General features: G+C 42.8%; 2 protein-coding genes across 2 annotated transcripts in view; one reads left to right on the top strand and one right to left on the bottom strand.

The window, feature by feature from the left end:
• LOC126401623 (epithelial cell-transforming sequence 2 oncogene-like) overlaps positions 1-18,649 on the top strand; it is a 141,952-nt gene that overhangs the window by 73,482 nt on the left and 49,821 nt on the right. The gene's annotated exons all lie outside the window — the stretch shown is intronic.
• The window catches only part of filip1l (filamin A interacting protein 1-like), a 107,434-nt gene that overhangs the window by 50,625 nt on the left and 38,160 nt on the right, over positions 1-18,649 (bottom strand). The window contains exons 2-4 of the mRNA XM_050062954.1: positions 16,402-16,753; positions 15,193-15,366; positions 14,890-15,068 (exon numbers count right to left, since the gene is read on the bottom strand). Of these exons, the coding sequence (XP_049918911.1) occupies positions 14,890-15,068; positions 15,193-15,366; positions 16,402-16,743 (695 nt within the window). The 5' untranslated portion in view covers positions 16,744-16,753. The remainder of the gene's footprint in view (positions 1-14,889; positions 15,069-15,192; positions 15,367-16,401; positions 16,754-18,649) is intronic.

Here is an 18,649-nt window from a genome sequence, read left to right as displayed (position 1 = left end):
TTTTATGAGTGATTTTTCAGGGTAGAAAGTGTCTGTTACAGTCATTCCCCAGCTGCAATGAGTGCAGAGATGCTGATATACAGAAGACCTGTAAACACTGACCAATCAGAGTAGACTGGGCTTTTTCAAGAGGGGGCTTAAAGAGACAGGTGCTTAAAAGGACACAAGTGTTCCAGCACAGACAGTATGAGGATAATAAGGTGTTTTTTGAGCATTAAAGCATGTAAACATGTGCTAGTACAAACCCAAAATACAAATATGAACCTGAAAACCCGGCCCCATATATTAAACCTGAGGCTTTTACCCCTGTGAAGGAAAAATGCTCATAAATACTGCTTTGATTTCTTCGTCAACGTTAATGCAGAAAGTGAGCCTTTGTGTGGGAAGACACCTTCTGCACTCCTCTGACTTTGAAACAAGAAACTTATTTAATAGGTTTCTTCAAATTAGTCCAACAACCAGCAAAAAAACTGAACCAGAGAATATGATCTTCTTTTCTCACACTCATTACCTGAACTGCAACATAAATAGCACACAACGTTTAAGTTCTATTTTAGGCTCTCTGTCCTTTTATGACATGTTGGAAAAAGTTTGGAAAAGTACAAGCAGCAAGTCTTGCGTCCTTGTGGTCGGTGAGGTCTAATCGCTGCATTCTGTCAGGAAGATGTAATCTCACTACGCCATGCAATGACGACTCTGGGCCTAATCACCACCTAGTTTGCAGATGTAGTGGAGTCGCTCTTTGACAGTTTCTCACACAAACACACACACACACACACACACACACAATATAAGGTAAGGGTGCACACATCAAGATATGCTTTCATGAGTGGTATCTGTTTTATGTTAACTGCCTTTTGTCTTCGAAGTTCTATTGATGCACCACTACCAGCAGCACATCTGCAGTGCAGTCGCTCTGCATCTGTGAGCGTTGGTGCACTGTGTCTCTAACTCTTTAAAGATTTACCTTCATATTTTGTCTATGAGATAACTCCTTAAAGTGACAGACAGGAGGTCTGCATTGTTGTGTTCACAAGGCCATGCACAAACAAGAACAAAACAAACCACCTGACAACTAGTTTATTCCAATATATTAGGAAAGGCTTTGCTCAAGGGCACCGCAATCCACATCCCAAAACAGACACTAGATCCACTTCTTTCACCTTTGAACAAACAACACCCTTATTTACCTTCAAAATCTTTGACAACACAAGAGAAGTTCATGTCTCTGATCATGCAAATTTTGCGTATTCACACTGTCGCTGAAGAGGAAAGACTATATTTTCTCAAATATCATCATTTTGGTGCAAAAAACAGTCATGCTTTTTCAATTTTCTTCTTATTAATTACAACAAAAAAGTGAATGCATGGTCTGTTTTGCTTCAAAGCGTTTTATGAAAGCTCTCCAAACCCAAATATTTCAAATGCAAGTTTTGTTATCAGAGTATCATTCTTCACTCTTAAAATCGATCTTAGACTGATGAAAACATAGTTTTTCCAAATCAATCACTCTGCAGCCAGAGTCACTGTCTTACGGTTTTGTGCAATTCAACAGCTTTTAAGTGAAAGAAAAGGAGGATAAGTTGCCTTGTCTTCATACTGTCAACCTTGTTCCAGTCGATTCAGACAAATGAGCCTGAGGTTGAGGAGACTGTGGAGCAATCTGCTCGTTATCTGGCCAAAGCAGAAAAGGGAGTGTTGGCTGACCAGCCTGAATTAGGTCAGTAGCCACTCAGTTTTTCCTACGATGTGGGAGTGATAGTGACGAGCGTCTGGATACACAAATAAAGGTGGTGCAAAGCAGGAAATCCAGTTCTGCAGAGTATGGACTCATCTGTCCTTTGATGCACCCAACCCATCAATATCACTAGATCGTAACCCAAAATCTAAAAGTTTTAATATAATCTTGCTCATGATGTCACATCATAGAGAGCAGGGAGTGATTTTGGATGCAGCCATTCTTAACTTGGCTCTGTAGGGTTCCAACTGTGAAGCCGATCAGTGCTCAGAATGAACAACAGAGGAACAATCAGATTCAGGTTTCTTTACCTTGTCGCCTCATCCCTCTGTGACTGTAGGAGCTGAGAAGATAGATAATGATGCTAAGCTGAGAGTTTTTTAATCAAATAAGTTATTAATGGCACTGTGTAATTGCTAATCAATTGATTAAAGACAAATACTTCCTAGGTTGTGAGTCATCTTTTATGTTGTTTGAACTATAAAATGTGATTTGTATTACATTAGCTACTATTTTAGTCAATTACACAGCTTGTGATACAGCAAGAATTGACTTTATCATTGGTAACTAAAGTTATTGTGACTATTTAAAAAAAAAAAAAAAAATTACAGCAATTAAGGTCAACGTTTTGCTGCCAAAAAAAAATGCCCTGAAGTAGACAAGTAAAGTAGAGGTACTTGAGGAAAGGAACATAGTAATGCCATGTGGGAATACAAAATCAGTGTGCAAATTTTCCCCGTGAAAACTATGCACACCAAGTCTGGTGCAAATTATCTATGTTGCATTTTTGTCAAATGGTAAAACAAAATTCATCCTAAATAGTGCCGGTGTCCAATCGACACAACATAAACATATCCAGAAAGAGAATGTCTCAGGAGAATGTCTATCTGCGTGCTAGTGTTTTGCAAGTGCACTGTCACTGCATCCTGGACTTAGCACCCACGATGATTGTGATTGGTTTGTAGAAATACAAACAACCCCCGTACTACTATAGAATGGTAATGGGTGCTTTCAGACCTTTTTCTATTGCTGGCACCGTACTGTGGAGAAAGTTCTGGCTACATGAGACTAGATATGACCTGTATGTGTGCGTAAATCTGTTGAAATCAAGTCCCATGGACCGAAAGCCCATTTCTCCTACAACCCAATATCCCAAAAACAAACGTCCATTGTTCTGAAGGCCTGTTTCTCCAGAAATACACACTCCCTGCAGTTAGGTTGAGTTTCCAAGCGGCGTTTGAGCCAACAAACCTGCTTTTCCAGCAACTTCTGTGCCACCAAACGTGGGTGTTTTAAGCCAGAACACGATCTTTTCCTCGCCATAACAAAGTAGTTTTTCCTGCCTAAACCTATCTACACATTCACTACAGCGCTGTTGACAAATGTAACGTATCCGTGGTTTACAGAATCTGCTGCTTCGGTTGTCCAAGTGCCAGGAGTGTGTAATTTTGGTGTATGGGCGTTTTTTTTGGGGGATAACAGGCTGTCGGAACAATGGGCAGCCCCCATGCAAGCATTCATAAGGACCCCCAAAATCAATGTCTATAAATTTCGATGCAAATTTTTCCGATGAAAATCAATGCATTGTGTGAAAACACTCTCAAGCTGCACAAATTCTTGGAACTTTCTTGGAGTGATTGTCATAAAAAGATCATCACATCATTTTGGGCAACTGAGTCACCATGACGGCAACAGATACCACAATAATTGTTGTTCTGCAAAGTCTTTGTTTCCTTGTGTTGCCCTTCTCTTTCTGGATTTAATTCACCCATAAATTCAGTGTTAAGTTGCACATTTGTCAAATTAAGTAGAGGACATTCTCATAAAGTTTAAGCTTCTTGAGGAAATGACGCTATTGGCGGAATGTGCTTCCAAAGAGTGCAAAGAGGTGGCTGCATGTCATATGTGTGCTTAGAGGGTGTCGCTGAATGTGACATATTTGTGTGATTCCTGACTTCAACATGGGGGCACGCTGGTGGGGCTTCATAGTGCAAATATCCAAGTGGCGTCATACACAGTAGACAGCTCGCAGAGTAGCTCTCCTTCCCATAAAAGGAGGCATTTGACACAGAGCTTCAAAAAACGTGTACTTTCCTGTGCCGATATTTAATAAACAAGGCTTTTTTTCCCAGGAAGTTTAGAATATCTCATAGTTTGAAACTGACCAGACAATTTCTCCTAATACATATCTCATCTTCTCATTTATCATATCAGAAGTTTGAAGCTGGCTTTGAGCAGGAATGTGTAACACACACCCGGCTGAAACATTTCTGGGAGGAATACAGGTGTGCTTCTCCTCAGAGTCAGGAAAGACGTAACAGCCTCAGCAATCACACGTCAACTCCGGTTGATGAATGAGGCCAATATCTGTTTCAGGAGGACTGATAATATCTTACCAAGGCATGGTGAAGACAGATCCTGCTCATGCATGCAGTGGAATATGTGTATATACAGCAAAACAGCTGCTTGACAACTTCCTAAAACACTGTATAACTTTTTATCCCCTGCAAAGTTCACAACCTGCTTCTGAGGTGAACCTGCAGAGACAGGAACAGTGATAATTAATAACCAAAAATCCCAGATTGTAAAAAAAATCAAAACCGCTGTGTTCTGTTTCAAAGAACAGGGCAGGTCTGGATAATAAGCATCTCAGCGATGGTGAGGACATCACTGAAGAATGTTCTCGATCTGATCCACATGAGTGATGTCACCACCACTGCAGTTAAGTCAACCAGATGGCATGAAGACATATTGTGTGCCCTGCAAATCATTACGACGAGGAAGGTCTTGTGGTGTCACGTTAGCAGCTACTGTGCCTCTTATCAACAGTGAAAAACTGATTATAGCTTACTGTGCCATTAAATTATGTCAACACACTTTTGTTTCATATCATCTGCGGGCTGTTTTCCCATCGCGCAGCTTTGTTTCTATGGCAAGATCACAACTATTGAACTTCCCCGTGAAGGCCTCCACGCATTGTGCAAGCGTCAGGACTAATAAAATACAGAAAATGACAAATTCAAGATTTTTGTGGGAAAGTGCACACATCTTATTAGTGTGAATCATGAAATGTTGGTGAAATAGAGTGACGTCCAACACCCGCAGACATCTGATTTCAATGATGCACGTATGCTTTAGCTGTCATGTAGCCCGGGATCAGATTGGCAATAATATAGCCCAGTTTAAGACCATGCAATGAAGATATTATTACAAAATAACAAACTCTGCGGGAACTGCCACTTATGTACAATTTGGTCAGCGTTACATTTTTGTTGAGACTCAAAGACACTTACAACTTTGGCTGACCTGTACAGGATTTTGATGTTGATATTGGAGAGTTAGAAAAATCTGGGAACAATATAATGACAAATACATGAACACTTAACATAAACAAACAATAGTAACCATGACATGTATTGAGCAAGACAGTTTACAGCCGTCATTGCTCATTAATGGTCAAACTAAAGACTATTTTACTGTTTTTAAAAAACATCAAACATATCTTTGGCAGTCCTGTACTACAGTTTTGTGATATTTTTTTAGCCAACTAATGAACAGGTATCGACATATCTGAAATCCAGTAAGCTAATATCGGTGCATTGATTGACTGGGCTGATCAGGTGCCACTTAAAAAGGATTCCATGTCTATTTGTTGCCATCATCACAGATTACTGCCTTTATGTGGACATGAATGGTGAAAAGAAGCGTGAATAGGTGAAAGAATCCAGTGTTATAAGTATCTAATTCCAAGCACTTTTCACCTTTAATACTCCAGTTGTTATCTTTATGATTTTGTGTTAATATTTATGATGTGTAGCTGCCAAATTTAAACACAGAAACAACAGCATCAGCAGCAAGTAAGACTTCCATCAAAAAACCTGGATTCAGCAACATGAGAGGTTTTGCCTCTCTTCTCTCTTTGGTATAAAATGATCCCAGACCAGCTGGCTTGGTAAACATGAGGGTGCTGTGTGCATTTTACTGCCATGACATCACAAGAGTTGTATGTATCCAAGTTCATGTTTAATGCTTCTTGCTGTCATCTAGAAGCATCAACATATGAGGCTGCCTGGTGGAGCTTTAAATGGTAAAGATAGCAGGAGGCTCATATTTCAGCGCTGTCTCTCTGGGTTCAGTGCGTCACACGACAACATTAGCTGAACTCCTCACATAGACGTCAGTCAGTGTGTTCCGAACGTGAGCCGGGATTTAAGTTTTGTTACGCTTTGCATGAAATCAGAGGATACAGATGGTCATAAAGTTCATTTCTTTGCAAAAGAACAAAGGCGAGCAAATCGCCTGTATGCAGCATGCGCGTATATCTGTGCGCTGAAGTCATGTTTAAAGTAACATCTGTTGATGGTTAGGATGCCGCTCTCGCTCTCACACCCCTGCTGCTCCTGCAGTACCCGGCGCGCAATGAGGTCATCACTCATGAACGGCTGCTTCGATCACTAGTTAATCAGAGGGGAGCCGGGTTCATCCCCCAACCCCCTGCCCTGATTTACATGCTTTTTAGGGCTTCCAGGGAGAAGGTCAGTCAGCAGTCAGAGGCATCCTGCTATGATGAAAGGTCAGAATAAAAAAGGCAGCAGGAGATGAGGAGTTTATAAATGTAGAGGGTGAGTGTGTGTGCTTTTAAAGAGGGACTTCCCAAAGTCCATTCCCAAATCCTACAGTACATTACCCCAGGATGTAATCACAACTTTCCAGGACCCAGTAAAAGGAAATGGTTACATCCAGCTAAAATGCATCATACTAGAATGCATTAACGAGAGGGAAATTAAAGCCCGGTGCAATGTGGTGCCTCTCATGCTGTCCATGTCCAGCCATGGCAGCCGGCCTCAAAACAGAGAGCTGTTTCAGCTCTCCTCAAACAAGTGATAAGTGGCTTTTGCTTTTCGAAGTCAAAGCTATTTTTGGGGGTTTGCAGTTTTCTAACCCTCTGTAATAATGTTTTGGAAGGAGTGCAGAGCAGAACAGAAGCCGCTGAACAAACTCTGGGTTTTGTGCTCAGGCAAAGGACTGAAATGTCGTTTACTCAAGCTCCTCAGGGAATCTCTGTTTCTTCCTGCTCAAGGCAGTCTTGATGACATGTCTACCTCTACAACTTTAGGGGATCAATGGACTGTTATATGACAGAAATATATCCTCGTTAAAACTTTTTTGTGGCCAGCACTGGAAGTTTTAACAGCACAGGGTACAGACACAATCTTATTGGCTGCTGGATGAGCAGTAACCTCCAGGCCTGAGAAATGAGGCCAACGTCAACAAAGAGCTGCAGTTTCATAAATGACCACTCAAGGCTTGCTCCCAAAGCAATCAATTCCCACAGACCCCCATGTTAGAATGCCCAAAAAACATGTTTACAGCCTGGTATGAAAAACAGTTTTGGTCTCTCCAGCTCATATCCCCTGTATGACCACTGTACAGGGGTGAATTTCTATATAACTCACCTGTTTGAATGTTATCAAGGCTTAAAGTAATGCATAATTAAGGGCATGGTTGCTTTAAGTGACGGTAGGTGCCAGCTGATGACAAAATGGTTACTACATTGACAGTGTTGGACAGGTAACATGACTATGGCATAACCCCAGATTAGCTGTTGCTATTAAAGCTAATGAAAGTCTACTAAAAATGTCATGTTCAGCGTTAGGTTGTACTAAATGATCGTTAATCGGCCAAAATACATGGGACACGGTAGCAGCAGCAGGTGCATTAGGATTAGCACCACCCTCTTGTCCAAATGTGATCACCTCTGGCTCCAAAAATCCAAATGGTGACGGCCAAAATGCTGAACTCAAACCACAAACCAATCAGTGGCGTCACGTTGGCTACGTCCATTGTTTTTCTATCGTCTATGCTACTGGACTGGAAGTTTTAAAATGAAGATTCAGCTTTCAGCTTGGGTCTGATTGTGTTATATTAGACATCAGTTGTGATCTGGGAACACAGGGACATCACTAAAACTGAGCACTATCATAACTAGTACAAACAATGGCCAGAACTGCAAAAATAAGACCCAAGTTATGATAAATATCCTCAAACTGAACACTAAAATCTACCTTAGATTTAAAGCCATGTGTAGCACCTACTCTTCAGTTTATGATTCAAAGCTGCTTGGCCCCTCATTTATGAACCCTCTCACTCAAGTGCAGCCATGCTGTATAATGTAACTTGTAATTATCGGTGTGGCAGCACTGAAAATATAATGTCTCATGTGAGGATTGTCTGGACAAACAACTGAATGAGGTACAGTAAGAGGACACCTCCAAACACACACGTTTACCCAATAACTTTACACATGACACACACGCTCGCCTCTAGGACCGTAACAGAGTACTCAGCTACATAAACAAGCCCAACCACTGAGGGCAGATGACAACAGCAGATGCTGAACACCCCCCTCACACATTTGTACTTGCTTCTATGTACATTTACTCACACTGAAGTCTGCTGGCGAACCCGAGACTGAAAATATACACCCTCATCAACTATTTCCATGGTAATCTGGCATCTTGTTGAACACGCAGTGTGATTGATGCTTCTCAGAGCCATTAGGTTAGTTTTTCTTTTTTTCTCTTCTCCTCTCAGTCATATAAATCTTTCGCCTTTTCTCACGCGGTAATTAGCTCGACCCTGGACAGACGCCTATTTTTCATGGCAGCCTGTCCTTCCTGACATGCCTGGTGACAAAGCGCAGACCGTCGTCACACCGTCTTGCCGGTCCAACTCAAACATTCTGCTTCACTGACGTGCAATGATGTGATTGTCCCAAATAGGTCATGGGCCGGCGTCCAGCTGTGTTTCCTTTGTGAAATTAATTGCTGAGGCTGCATGTGTGTGTGTGTTTTTTTATGGACGTGAGTGTGTCTGATGGGTCGTAGGTGAGTTTTTGGGTTAATGCACATACCCTCTGTGTGTGTGTGTGATATGTGATATTGCTGAGGAAGCAGTAAACAGAGCACTACCCAGTAACTGCGCTCTATCTGACATTTACAGAAGACATCAGACATGTTTCCACCTAAGGTCTTAAACAGGCCCTCCAAATAATTCATCCCAGACTTCTCTCACATTACGCTGTTTAACGTATCACAGTTTCACATTGGAGGCGTTAAGACAACATGCCTGTACAGTAATCTGAAATAGCTGTAATGTCTCGTAATCCTGCGTAAGGTTGGATGTTTAACACAAGCAAAGTACAATGCCTTCTAACATCACACAGATGAAATTACAGCTGAGAGACACAACATGCTTCAGACTGTTATCATGGCCTCTAAATGAATCATACACTGTTATATTTCATGGCACTTGATAGCTTAAGTGTTACCAGGATTTCTGCTATAGTGTGAAAATTGTACAGAGACTACAACCATGCTGATGTGTAGCAGCTATAATCTTAACATATTAGGAGGAGAATGTCATTAGTTTTGCTGGAATTTAATCATAAACCAAAATGTTGGACAAATAAAATTGTGACTGGATGGTGGCACCAGATAAAATGTTAGTGGACCACCGAGGTCATCAGGCTCCATCCTCTGTGGACCATCAATGTCTCTACAGAATTTCACGTCAGTCTATCTAAGGCATTGGTTCCCAACTGGTCCAGCCGCAGGGTCCAGATTTCCCCTTTGTCATTAGTTCAAGGTCCACACGGTTTAATATAGTCAACGTCATACTTAAGTTTGGCCATGTTACCAAGCAAGTTTGCTGTCTCTATTAAGTGGCTGTAAGTCAGTCACCCACTGTACAGCAGCACTTGGCACTTCAAAATAAAAACTCTGTGCTGGAAATTCATTGTACTTCAAAATAAAGAGTGTTTTTTACAAACTTAATATATTTGAGTCACTTGCGTGCCATACAGAATGGAGCCATGACCCACTTCTGGACCGCGACCCACCATTTGGGAACCACTGACCTAAGGGACCGCTCACATGCTACATTTTTTGTGCCCTCAAATCCATTGTTGTCAATGTAGGCACACGGAAGGCACGCTCAAAAGCAAGAGCGAAGCCCTCATGGCATGCAAGTGTTCCCAAGCACCTCTTTTTTAGGATGCAACAGCTGCACCATGAGATAAACGAAGACCCTGATCACATAAAAACACATCGCTAGAAACACATCGCCAGCAAAACCATTTGTTTCCTGTGGTGCTCCTCTCTTGTGCCGCTCCCTCGTGCCGTGCATTGTGTTTTTCTAGCAGTTTTTCAGTGCAAGGCACAGAGTCGCACTTCTCGTCCATGTCACACTTGGCTCCAAGGCAGCCAATCGAGTACTACTGTTTATGAGCCTGTAAATGTAGTAGGAATGGTGGGAATGGATAAAGGTCACCCCATTATTCGAATGCTAATCTGCGAATGAATGCATGGAGTTTCGTAAGTAGCCAGGTGAAACCCTGGTGAATATAATGTTGTTTACTATGCCAAAAAATAGGCTAGCTAGTTAGTTAGCTCTGGAACTGTGAGAAGGCAAGGCAAGGCAAGGCAAGTTTATTTGTAGAGCACAATTCGTACACAAAGTAATTCAAAGTGCTTTACAGAACAAGAAAATGCATTAAAATCACAATACAAAATGAAAACATAAATAATCATTATAAAATGAACTTTAAAAGAGAAGAGTGCAGATAAGATCCTTTCAGTCATATGCACAGTGAAATAGAGCTGTTTTGAGCCTAGATTTGAACATTGTCAGAGTAGAGGCCTGTCTCACATCTTCAGAAAGACTGTTCCAGATTTTAGCTGCATAAAACTGGAATCCTGATTCCCCATGTTTAGTCCTGACTCTGGGCACCAGCAGGAGGCCGGTCCCTGAGGTCCTCAGAGTCCGAGATGGTTCATATGGCACTAACATGTCAGAGATGTACTTTGGTGCTAGGCCGTGGAGAGACTTGTACACAAGCAGAGCTGCTTTAAAGTCTATTCTCTGAGCCACAGGAAGCCAGTGTAGAGACCTGAGCACAGGACTAATGTGCTCGTACTTCCTGGTTCTGGTCAGGACCCGAGCAGCAGCATTCTGGATGTACTGCAGCTGTCTTACGGCCCGTTTGGAGAGGCCAGTGAGCAGGCCGTTACAGTAGTCTAACCTACTAGAGACAAATGCATGGATAAGTCTCTCCAAGTCAGGTTTAGACACTATACCTTTGATTTTGGCAATGTTTTTTAGATGGTAAAAAGCTGCTGATGTTATTGATTTGATGTGGCTGTTAAAGTTCAAGTCTGAGTCCATTATTACCCCGAGATTTCTAACCTGATTTGTAGGTTTTAGAGAGAGAGACTGGAGGTGACTGCTGACACTTTCTCTTTGTTTCTGTGGACCAAATACGATGACTTCAGTCTTGTCTGAATTTAGCTGGAGAAAGTTGTTTTGCATCCACACACTGACCTGTTGGATGCAGTGACAGAGTGAATCCACTGGTCCATATTCACCTGCTGTCAGTGAGACATAGATCTGAGTGTCATCTGCATAATTGTGGTAGGACACATTATTACTTTGTATTAACTGGCCTAAAGGCAGCATGTAGAGATTGAACAGAAGGAGTCCCAGGATTGACCCTTGGGGCACCCCACAGGTCAAGGCCATGTGGTCTGAGACACAGTTACCAACCATGTGGTCTGAGACACAGTTACCAATTTCAACAAAGTACTTCCTGTCTTCTAGATAGGACTTCAGCCAATTTAGGGCAGTGCCAGAGATGCCCACCCAGTCCTCTAGTCTCTGTGAAAGGATCTCATGATCGACAGTGTGCAGAGAAAGCTGCGAAGTATGTTTGTGGGAAAGGTTGTCAGGCTGCTGTCTTTGAGAGACAGTGAGAGAAGTCAGATGTCAGGTAACGAGGAACAAGGAACAACAGCTGGCTGATGTATTTCCTCACTTCCGTAAATATACGTCTAGGATAAATGTGTAGATCAGTTGATCATTGTAGTGCACGGCTAACCTGACTTGTACTTCTGTCCAACTGACAGTATTTTAGGCCCAACACTCACTTAAAGAAGACCCTGGAAGAGGATCAGCTCAGAACTTGGAATTTCTGGGAAGTAGGCTATGATACAGTGCTGTTTATGGTTGCTTAGCAACATCAGGCGCAACCTGCCTCCGTGCCCTTGATAGTTAGCACAAAGTAGGCATTTTCCAGGTGGTAAAAGACACGGCATGCTCCTGGCCCCAAGATTTCAGTGTTTCAATATTTCAGTCTGAACAAACATAGTTCACTGACCACCTGACTCTGACATCCCTTGAGCCATGTTACTAGCATGGCAAAACATCTGTTTGTGGTCTCTGGTCAGTGTACAGGGCAGAGGATTGAGCAGAATGTAATTTTAATATATTTTTACGATCTTGGACAGTTTCAAGAATTACCACATCATAGCACATTATGAAACCACAGCATAAACAATCTGATCTTCAAGTGTCCCTCGCTCTGAGCTGCTGCCTCTGCTGGCACTGAAATGAGGACTTAGCTGAAAGATAGTTGTTCGGGGATATGGTTTTTCACTCTGCTTCACAAATATCCGCAGTGCTACCATAAAGCACGGCTGTAAATGTAAAGTTTATTTGTGTATCTAAGCTCAAACCTAAATTATCTGTCGACAAACCCTTGCCTCCCTCTCTTGGTCGCTGGATCATCTCCAGTAAAAACTCTTGTGCAGAGCTGTTCAATAAAAGGTGATAATAAAAGTGAAGGACCCAGTGCTGGTCATGGGAAAAACAATAATGGAATTCTTTACAGTGGTTTCTCCACTGTAATCCTGAAGAGCACTTTGATTTAATGCAAACATTACATAGGATTATTGGGACATTTTGGCAGCGCTGAATGGAGATGGATGGAGGATTTGAACAACTCTTTTACCTGCTGACAAACTGCTTTTGAGCAAGGCACTCAACTGTCAAGCTTATTCAACATCCGCTATCCTCATACCCCATCTAAAAGCCATGAGGAAAGACACAGACTACTCTGTCTGCTGAAATGATTCAAGAGGCCCTCTAACACTGGAGAGCATACTGACATTGACTCGTAAAGACACTTGCACTGTAGGGACAGTCGAGATGACAGATACTGCTAAAATAAGAAAGCTGCATCAGTTGTAATTTTGGCTTCAGTCTGATACTGCACTTAGGGGCTGAATTCATGCGTGGTGGTGTGTGGTGTTGTCACTTGACATATTTGAGTGCTTTTTCGGTTCTGCTTGTTGGATCTTAATGGAGTATGCAGGGCATTGTCAAGGTTGGTGTATAGGAGTGTGTTGTGTAACATTGGCATTAGCTGGCAGTTAGAAATGTACTCAGGCATCAGACCCACATTATCTAGTATTATACAACAGTTAGTTCCGGCCCTGCAATCTGATTGGTCGAGAGACAGTAAAACCGTGATGATATTGGAGTACAACATCACGGTTATTTCACTGTGTATGTATCACTCCGCCTCACAACTGATTACAATCAACAATCAAATCAAAACTGACGGTTAGTGTCAGTTAGGTCAGCAGTTGCGTTGTAGGCTAATTAATTCATCCACTGTCAAACAGCCAAAAATATGGATTTATTTCCTAAAATAAGTTTTGAATTGAACTATGAATGGTCATCAGAGGAAGATGAGGGAGAGGAGAAGCTGAATCCATCTGAGCACACATCCAGGTTTGTCAGTGTTTCATCAGCGGAGCTCAATGACTTGGAGAAAAGCAACATACTGTCAGATCAGAAGGCAGAGTCGGCTGTGCCTGTGAAGCGACAGTCCACCATGCATTCACCAGAGACTTATTTCACCGGCTGCACAATTAATGGAAACGTGCAGATAAATGTGTATAAAGAGTAAGTGCCTGGCGCGCCATGTCTGCGTTACATAGCAACGGTGACAGCGGAGTCCTGAGGGAACTATTTTTGTTGGCGGAAGACAAGTAAAATGCTTAAATTATCTATTTTGTCCTCATTTTTCAACATTTCTTAATCAGCCTTGCTTATTTAACTGTTGAACTGTTGTATAAAAGCAATATCACACTCGACTGTGATTGTCTTCGGCACTCGGCCTGCGGCCTCGTGCCTATGACCGAATCACAGCCATGACGATATCACAGTACAACATCACTCCCTCTCGTGTGATATTGCTTAAATATTGCACATGTTTCTTTACGTTTGAGTCATAATTTGAACATAGATCAACACCTTTCCAGTTTGAATAAACACAAGTGATGTTAGCCTCGAGTAAGGCTGTTGAAAAGCACAAATCAAAAGTCTGATTGTCATCGCAGCCCAGTCGCCAGAAGAAAATATTGGCATTGCAAGTTCCTGTATGTTTCATACTTATCATGTCAACACTTCCAAAGTTATGTGGCTTTGACACCCAGTTGAGATGGCTGTCAAGCTGCAGAGCAATGCAGACCACTGTTCAAGACCAACAAACAACAAAACCCGTTGTTTTTTAGCAAGACATTGGTCGCATTTCCAGCTGTGATTGTATCCCCAAAAGTGAGTGCTTTTAGTGAGACATTGGCAGCATTTCCAGCTGTGATGTGCCACCAAAGCTAGGTGGGTTTTAACGAGACATCAGTGACATTTCTAGAGGCAGTTGTTCCACCAAAAGCATGTCTTTTATGGCAAGACACCGGATGCATTTCCAGCTGTGATGAGCCACTGAGTGGATATTTTTTAATGAGACATTGGAGGCATTTCTAGCCGTGATTGTGCCACCAAAACTGGGTATTTTAAGCTCAAACATTATCTTTTGCTAACCATTACCAAGTAGTTTTTGTGCCTAGTTATAACCACACATCAACTGCAGCACTGTTGAAACATAAAGAAATGTAGAGTTTCAACATATCTGCTACATAATATAAAACAACGTTTTATATCCATGGTTTGCAGAAACGCACAGTGCCAACATTTATTCTGGGGATTGGGTTGGTCATTGGCCTATTTTCTGAAGCTCATGGACTCTGAGCAACAGCATGGTAGCACAGGCAATGCAGTTGAAGGTGATCCAAAATAAGAGTTTAAGTCAGAAATCAGAAAGTATCGTCACCACATCTCTCCAAGGACAGCAGCATAAATACATTTAGACACTACAGGGCTGAAGCAACATACTGTGTTGTATATTGGAAGACTGGCAGCTTTACTCAGTGACTACTTGTCTGAGCTCTCACTTTAATTCAGTTACTGACCTCTCGCGCTCCTGCTCCAGCAGGTTGGTGAACTCGTCGCTCTTCTTCATGAACTCTCCGTGGTTCCTCTTCTCGTCCTCCAGCTTGTACAGGGCCTGTTTGTGCGACTGCTCCACCATCAACAGCTGCTCCAGCATCCGCCGGTGTGTCTCCCTCTGCTTCTCCACTAACTTGTCCAGCTGTTGGAGGGGGCACATAGAAAACATCTGTCACGGTTGGACTGCTCTGTTAGTCAGACACAGCCAATGAAGATGTTTTTGACTTTATATACAGTCTTTGATTCTGATTAAGAGTTGGTGTTACCTCTACCATGGGCTTCTCATAGATGTCCTCCTGGAAGTCGTCAGCCTTTCCCTGGATGGAGTCCCTCTGCAGGGACTGCAGCACCGGCTGTGGTGTAACAAAGCCATATTTGGCCTCCAGCAGGGCCAGGTCAATTTTCTCAGCCTTCAGCACTGTGATCACCTCGTCTCTGGCCTGTAATGAGGGAGGAAGGTGGACTTGGTGAGATTCAAAGTTGTAAGGCAGGATTAACAAAGCTGGATTACCTTAAAGTAGACTTCCAACATAGGGCAGCAAGACAGCAAAGATGAGTCTACACTGAACCGAATATCAGTAGAATAACCTCAAATATTGATAAGTCAATGATGACAGTGGTGATAGGTGTCATAGAGTGCGGTAGTACGGGCCTGCCACACCTATTATTAGGTTGCCATTTTCAGGCCATGAAATCAAGCCTTCTTCCAAAAAGAATGTCCACATCTTGGGAAGATGGGTCAAACACAGGACATTCACTCAGGAGACTGGGCTTCAAGTCCCATGTGAAACCAATATTTCCACCAATGCAACTTAACAAACTGGTAACAGCCACTCAATGATCTGATAACAGTCTTCTGAACTTGCCAGTAGTTACAGCAGGCCCCTACTGACCCATATCTGTAAGGCTTACATCCACAAATAATGGTCATTTAATGGGCTGATAACATCCTGATCATCTTTGTCATCTTTCTCTAACTCAGGCTTATGTTTTAGGGGCAGAAATTGACTTATGAATGGTGAAAGCAAGTAACGTGAGGGGCTGTTGGGGTACGCAGGAGAAAAAAGTTTTGAAAACATTGCTTTTGAGTTTGCAGGAGAGACATTCGGTTTTTTTCTTTTATAGGTTGGCATATTATCTAATCCAGTGCTGTGGAATTGAGGCTTCCATCTGCACTGTTTGTTTTTTTCTTTTTGGTTTCCTTGTATCTAGTGCTTTCAGCAATAAGGCAGCCTTGTTCCTATCATACAGCGACAGTGCCAGGGGATTCCTGGATCTAGTGCTGGAATGACAGGAAGTAGCCTCAGCTGTTGGCTGTCCATTAACACAGGCTTTTAGTCCATCTTGAGTGCCCACTGCCCACTCAGCCACATTGTCTGACTATATGTCCGACTGGGGCCCGTGCCATGTCTGCGGGCCTGCCTGCCCATGGCTAAATGTTCCCAGAGCTCAGTCATATCTGCAGTTTGAATTACCTGCAGTTCTCCCTCCAGTAAGCTCAGTAGAAAGACGAGGTCATCTCGGGAAAGGTCCCTGCCCTTCTCCCTCCGACCCCCCTTTGCAGTGCCGCTGGCACTGCTACTTCCACTTCCACTCCCACTCCCACTCCCACTAGCACATGTGCTGTTCTTGGCCGTCTTGTGATTCCGCTGAATGGTGCCGGTGTCGTCTGGTGGCTCCCTGTGTCGGCTGCGGCGCTCAGCCCTTCCAGAGGGCTCCTCTCGCTCCGCAGATCGCTTACGTGTGTCCGCCTGCTGCTGCTGCAGCGCCGGCTTGGCCTTGGTTACGTCCTCCAGACTGTTGCTGCGGGACCGCATGTTCCTCTATCTGTTGAATGAATAGGAGATGGAAGGATGAGGGGTTTATTTTTGTGTGTGCTGCATGCTTATTTGTACACACATTTCCTGCAACATGTGTCTTGTTAGCGTGTTTCTAAGGGCCCAGACACCCAAACAGACATCAAAGAACTAATGACAATGAAGACTGACTGTCGTGTTGCCTCATGTCACCAGTGTCTTCGCCAAAAATTTGCACTTAAACACACCACAAAGACTACAGCCATCTTCCAACTAGCACAACATTCTGCATCAGTGTGAGAAGAAATAACTCTCATAGTGGCAGGCGCCAATAGTCTGTATGTTCAAAAAGGGAAACCGGAAGAGCGACAAGATGGATCCAAAATGCTAGTTAGCTAGTTAGCACGTAAAAAAACACAACCTGATGTTGAAGGAGCAAAAGGTATTTACCATGTGCTAGTGAGCAATAACATAAATATGAACCGTTTCTGCTAAAGAGCTCAATGGCTAAAAAATATAATCTTACCTAATATAACAAGTTTGTTTGAGTCTCACACCCTCTTGACTTAGCCGTTTGTTTGCTTTTCTCACTTCTGTGCACTGAGCTGAACTGCCAATCAGGGTGATTTCTCACACCGATGGGCCCAGACACCAGTTCAATGTGCTGAATCGGCTGAAAAACAGTCGACAAAGGCCGACTAGTGCCATTGCAAAAACTAGAACAACAGGAGCTGAGTAACGGCCTGACATTGACCATTGGCCGACCATTGGCCTGGTGTTTTCAGAGCCTTAGTTGGACAATTTGTCAATATGTGTTTAGGTCTTGTGCATCTGTTGTATTATTTAACTTTGCATGAAGCCAAGACAGAACACCAACAACAGACTGAATACATAATGTGCCGAATTTGAATCCATGTCCTTGACTGTGAAGGGTTTAAAAGAACGAAACACTCTGAGATGCTTTTACACTGTCATGTGTAATAAATCTGCAATGTTTGTTGCATTCCAGAAGTTACTTTGTGACTGATGAAGTGTTGTAATTTACATTCTCTGGCCAGAGGATTTAAGCATTAGTTGGCATGGACGCCACTTTCACTCAACCTGCCTCTACTGCTTCACTCATAGATGTACTTTATATCCCAAACTGCCCTTAAATAAACTCTACGCATCCCAGGAAGTAAGAAAAATATACATAGACAACACAGTTAGGACAAAAATTAAAGGTCCTTGGAGTCTGTGTATGTCTAAACATAACTTTTGTTTCTTAAATGCCAGAGTGTGCAGTGGGATCTCGTCACACTGTGCTGGTGGAACCTGTTCTGTCATCATACTGTAAGAAGGCCGTAAACTAGACCTACACACTACATCTAGGTCCACATTTGTCATCTGTATGCGCAGCAGCATGTCGTCATTGCCCGCCACGTTATTATTAGTCACTCAGCGGAATAGAGTCATCATCACCACGTCGTACCAGTGGCCACAAAGCACGATTATGGCGCAAATTCTCTGACAGTGCCAGAACTTTTTGGGCCCCGGACCTTAAGTCCTGTCGCAACGAATTACCCAGAGCTGTCGGCCGTCATTCACGGCTGATGAATTTTCCCATAATGTGAAATTTTTGACTAGAAAAATCAGTCCGCCAGAGGACTTAAGCACTGGAGCACTGTGGTCTTCTTGTGTACCTACTCTGTCTTTTCTGCACATGATGATAGGTGGTCTGATGTCGGAAAAAGGGGTAACATCTTATAAATAAAAGCAGTATGGCTGCTTACCAAGGTCTGTTTGGAGTATATAGTGTGTCTTTGTGACATCTGGTTTATGAATGGACTATTCAGTGACTCACTGACTATGATAAATCGAACTATGATAAATACATGAATGTTGTAAGCTGCAGACTCACAGGCAGAAGAACTGTAAGCTCCTTTGC

This window comes from Epinephelus moara, chromosome 15, assembly GCF_006386435.1.
Source record: "Epinephelus moara isolate mb chromosome 15, YSFRI_EMoa_1.0, whole genome shotgun sequence".
In the NCBI taxonomy this organism is placed as follows: domain Eukaryota; kingdom Metazoa; phylum Chordata; class Actinopteri; order Perciformes; family Serranidae; genus Epinephelus; species Epinephelus moara.
Note: the sequence above shows the minus strand (reverse complement) of the source record. Positions and strands in the feature narration are given on the sequence as shown.